This window comes from Echinops telfairi, unplaced genomic scaffold (assembly GCF_000313985.2).
Source record: "Echinops telfairi isolate 266 unplaced genomic scaffold, ASM31398v2 ScPeMD7_7458;HRSCAF=8496, whole genome shotgun sequence".
Taxonomy (NCBI): domain Eukaryota; kingdom Metazoa; phylum Chordata; class Mammalia; order Afrosoricida; family Tenrecidae; genus Echinops; species Echinops telfairi.
The window spans coordinates 2,251,850-2,254,296 of NW_022111358.1; the positions used below are offsets into that span (position 1 = coordinate 2,251,850).

At 58.7% G+C, this 2,447-nt stretch overlaps 1 protein-coding gene across 2 annotated transcripts in view; it reads right to left on the reverse strand.

Moving 5' to 3' along the window:
- RPH3AL (rabphilin 3A like (without C2 domains)) overlaps positions 1-2,447 on the reverse strand; it is a 133,213-nt gene that overhangs the window by 105,293 nt on the left and 25,473 nt on the right. For both annotated transcript variants that reach the window (XM_045299697.1, XM_045299698.1), the window contains exon 2: positions 526-638. In XM_045299697.1, coding sequence (XP_045155632.1) covers positions 526-602 — 77 coding nt within the window. In that variant the 5' untranslated portion in view covers positions 603-638. The remainder of the gene's footprint in view (positions 1-525; positions 639-2,447) is intronic.

Below are 2,447 nucleotides of genomic sequence, written 5' to 3' on the forward strand. Positions count from 1 at the left end.
GGGGGGCTGGAGCCGCCTTCCTGGTGAGGGGCACAAACGAAGTGTGGTGTGGAGATGCCCGCACACTGCACCCGACTCCACTCCTTGGGGGCGTTTCGGATTCATTTTCCGATCCCCCTTTGATGTTCCCGCCCTGACTCCTTGCGGGCTCGTAATGGCCTAATTGCAAATCTCTTCCACTTGGTCCCAACTGGGAGCTGCTGGCTCCCATAATTGGCAAGCAAGGTGGCGGGCCCCTGGCAGCCGGCTGTGGTAGAGACAGAACAGCTGTGGGGTCCTATGGGCTGGGCTTGGGGTCACCAGGGAAAGCCGTTGGGCAGCCGGAGCTCACTCGGTTCGTCTGCAGGACGGGGTTCTTTCCGCGCAGTGCCTAAGTGAGCGAGCGCCCAGCCACAGGTCTCCCAGTGTCTCTTTCTGGCCTCTGATCGTGAGCTTCACGGAAACCCACTGAGAAGCAGGGCAGGGAGGGCAGGGAAAGGGAGGGCAGGGAGGCGGGTGTTCCGGCTGGGCCTCGTTGATACTCACTTGGCTCGCAGGGCAAGCTGCCGGTCGTTGGGGCAAACCCACTGGTCGCTCCCACTGCTGAAGATGGTGTCGGCCATGGCTCGGGGTGCCCAGCCCAGGGCCAAGGGTCACATCTGCAGTGAAGCCGAGGACAAAGAATGAGAGGGTCATGGAGGGAAACCTGGTGGGTCTGAGATCAAAGCACCAAACATCTCCCACCTGCCTGCACACGTCACCCTCACCGATGCCTGAAAACCCGTCACCAGGAGGCTACAGGCAGCGGGCACACAGCCCCTCGCTCAAAGGGGCCCTGATGCTACTCAGAGCACGTGGCCAAGCGACGAGTGGACACGACTAGCAGGACGTCAAAACAGAGAGGAGGGAAGGGGCCATGCCCTGGTCGCTGGGGAACTTAGCTGGCACCTGACCCCCACTTCCTCGCAAGCGCCTGCTCTCCTTAGCATGTCCCCTTGCAGGAGGGGCCCTGGTCACAGGGCAAAAGGCAAGACAGCTTGGTGAGCCCCTTTGCTGCTGCTAAGCCTGAGGGACCTTGAGCGGTGGCCCCAGGGGCATGGATGGCTGAAGCTGGCGACTCTCAGCTTTGCAGGCAAGGCCTCCCTGGGCTCTGCTTCCCAGAAGGTTCCTGAGGACGGGTCCCAGCGCACTTGAGATCAGGGAGGAGGGCAGAAGGGCAGCTGCAGCCCAGCTCGGGGGGCAGCCGCCACAGGGACTACAGTGGGCACGGCACCTCCCAGCATGCAACTGGGTGGAGACTCTGCTCTAGAACCTGCTGAGGGGGTAACGTGTAGGTGTTGTTGTCTTCAAGGGTGCAACCCATTCTTTGATCTCCTACGAAGGGGGTGTGTGTGTGAGAGAGAGAGAGAGAGATGAACTTAAGGGGTGGGGTCCCAACCCTATAGCAAGGATGAGGGTCTGCACGAATCCCATTTGGCAAGTGGTTCTCCACCTCAGGACCCGTTGACACGCTCACAAATGATGGCGGCTGGAAAACGGCTTGACACATCCTTAAAACGCTAGACACAGAATTACACCAGGCCCCAAACTCGAGCTTTCTGCCACTGGGTGGATTCTGATTCAAACCACCCCCGAGGGCAGGGCAGGGGAGACCCATCCCTGTACATCTTGGCAGGATCTCCCGAGACGTGGCTTAGTGGGTTCACGCCGCCCGGCCAACATGTGACCCATTACGCCACGTGGGCCCCTAGGATTACCGCAGGGCCCGGCAGTTCTACTCGCAGGTAGATGTCCGTACCCAAGACAATGGGAAACCCAGCAGTGCGCAACAAGCATACACATCGGCATCGTTCGTTATCAAAGGCTGGAGGCAACCTACAAGGCCCTCGGTGGATGGCGGGATGGAAACTGTGTGGTCCATTCAGGCCAGGCTCTAAAAATAAACGAAGTGCCGACAGACGTGAGCCAAGGGACTCGTCTTGAAAAGATTCTGTGACGTGAAGGCAGCCACGTAGTGCATGATGTCGTGTATGGGCAGTGTTCAGCGTGGGCAAACCGAGAGAGCCAGGAGCTGGACCAGCGTTTGCCAGGGGTAGGGGGAGGGCAGCGACTGCTCAGAGGGACAGGGCGATGAAGTTCCAAAGCAGACAGTGCTGACCGTTCCTAGCCCCGTGCACCCACCAGGACCCGTAGACCCAGGCACTTCCAAAGGGTGAGCTCTATGAATTCTATTGCCGCAATACAACAGGCCCCAAAAATGAGTCTTTGTTTACAGGTGGGCTCAATCGATGGACGTCTATACTATTGGGAAGTAATGTGGAGAAAAAGTGAACGTGTGGCGTTCGAAAAAGAACAAGCCTATGACGTGGCCTACCCATCAAGTATACAGTGAACCCTTGCCACTTCGCGCTTCGACTTCCGCGGCTTCACTGTATCGCGGTTTTTGCGTAACAGCGCATGCTCTGTCA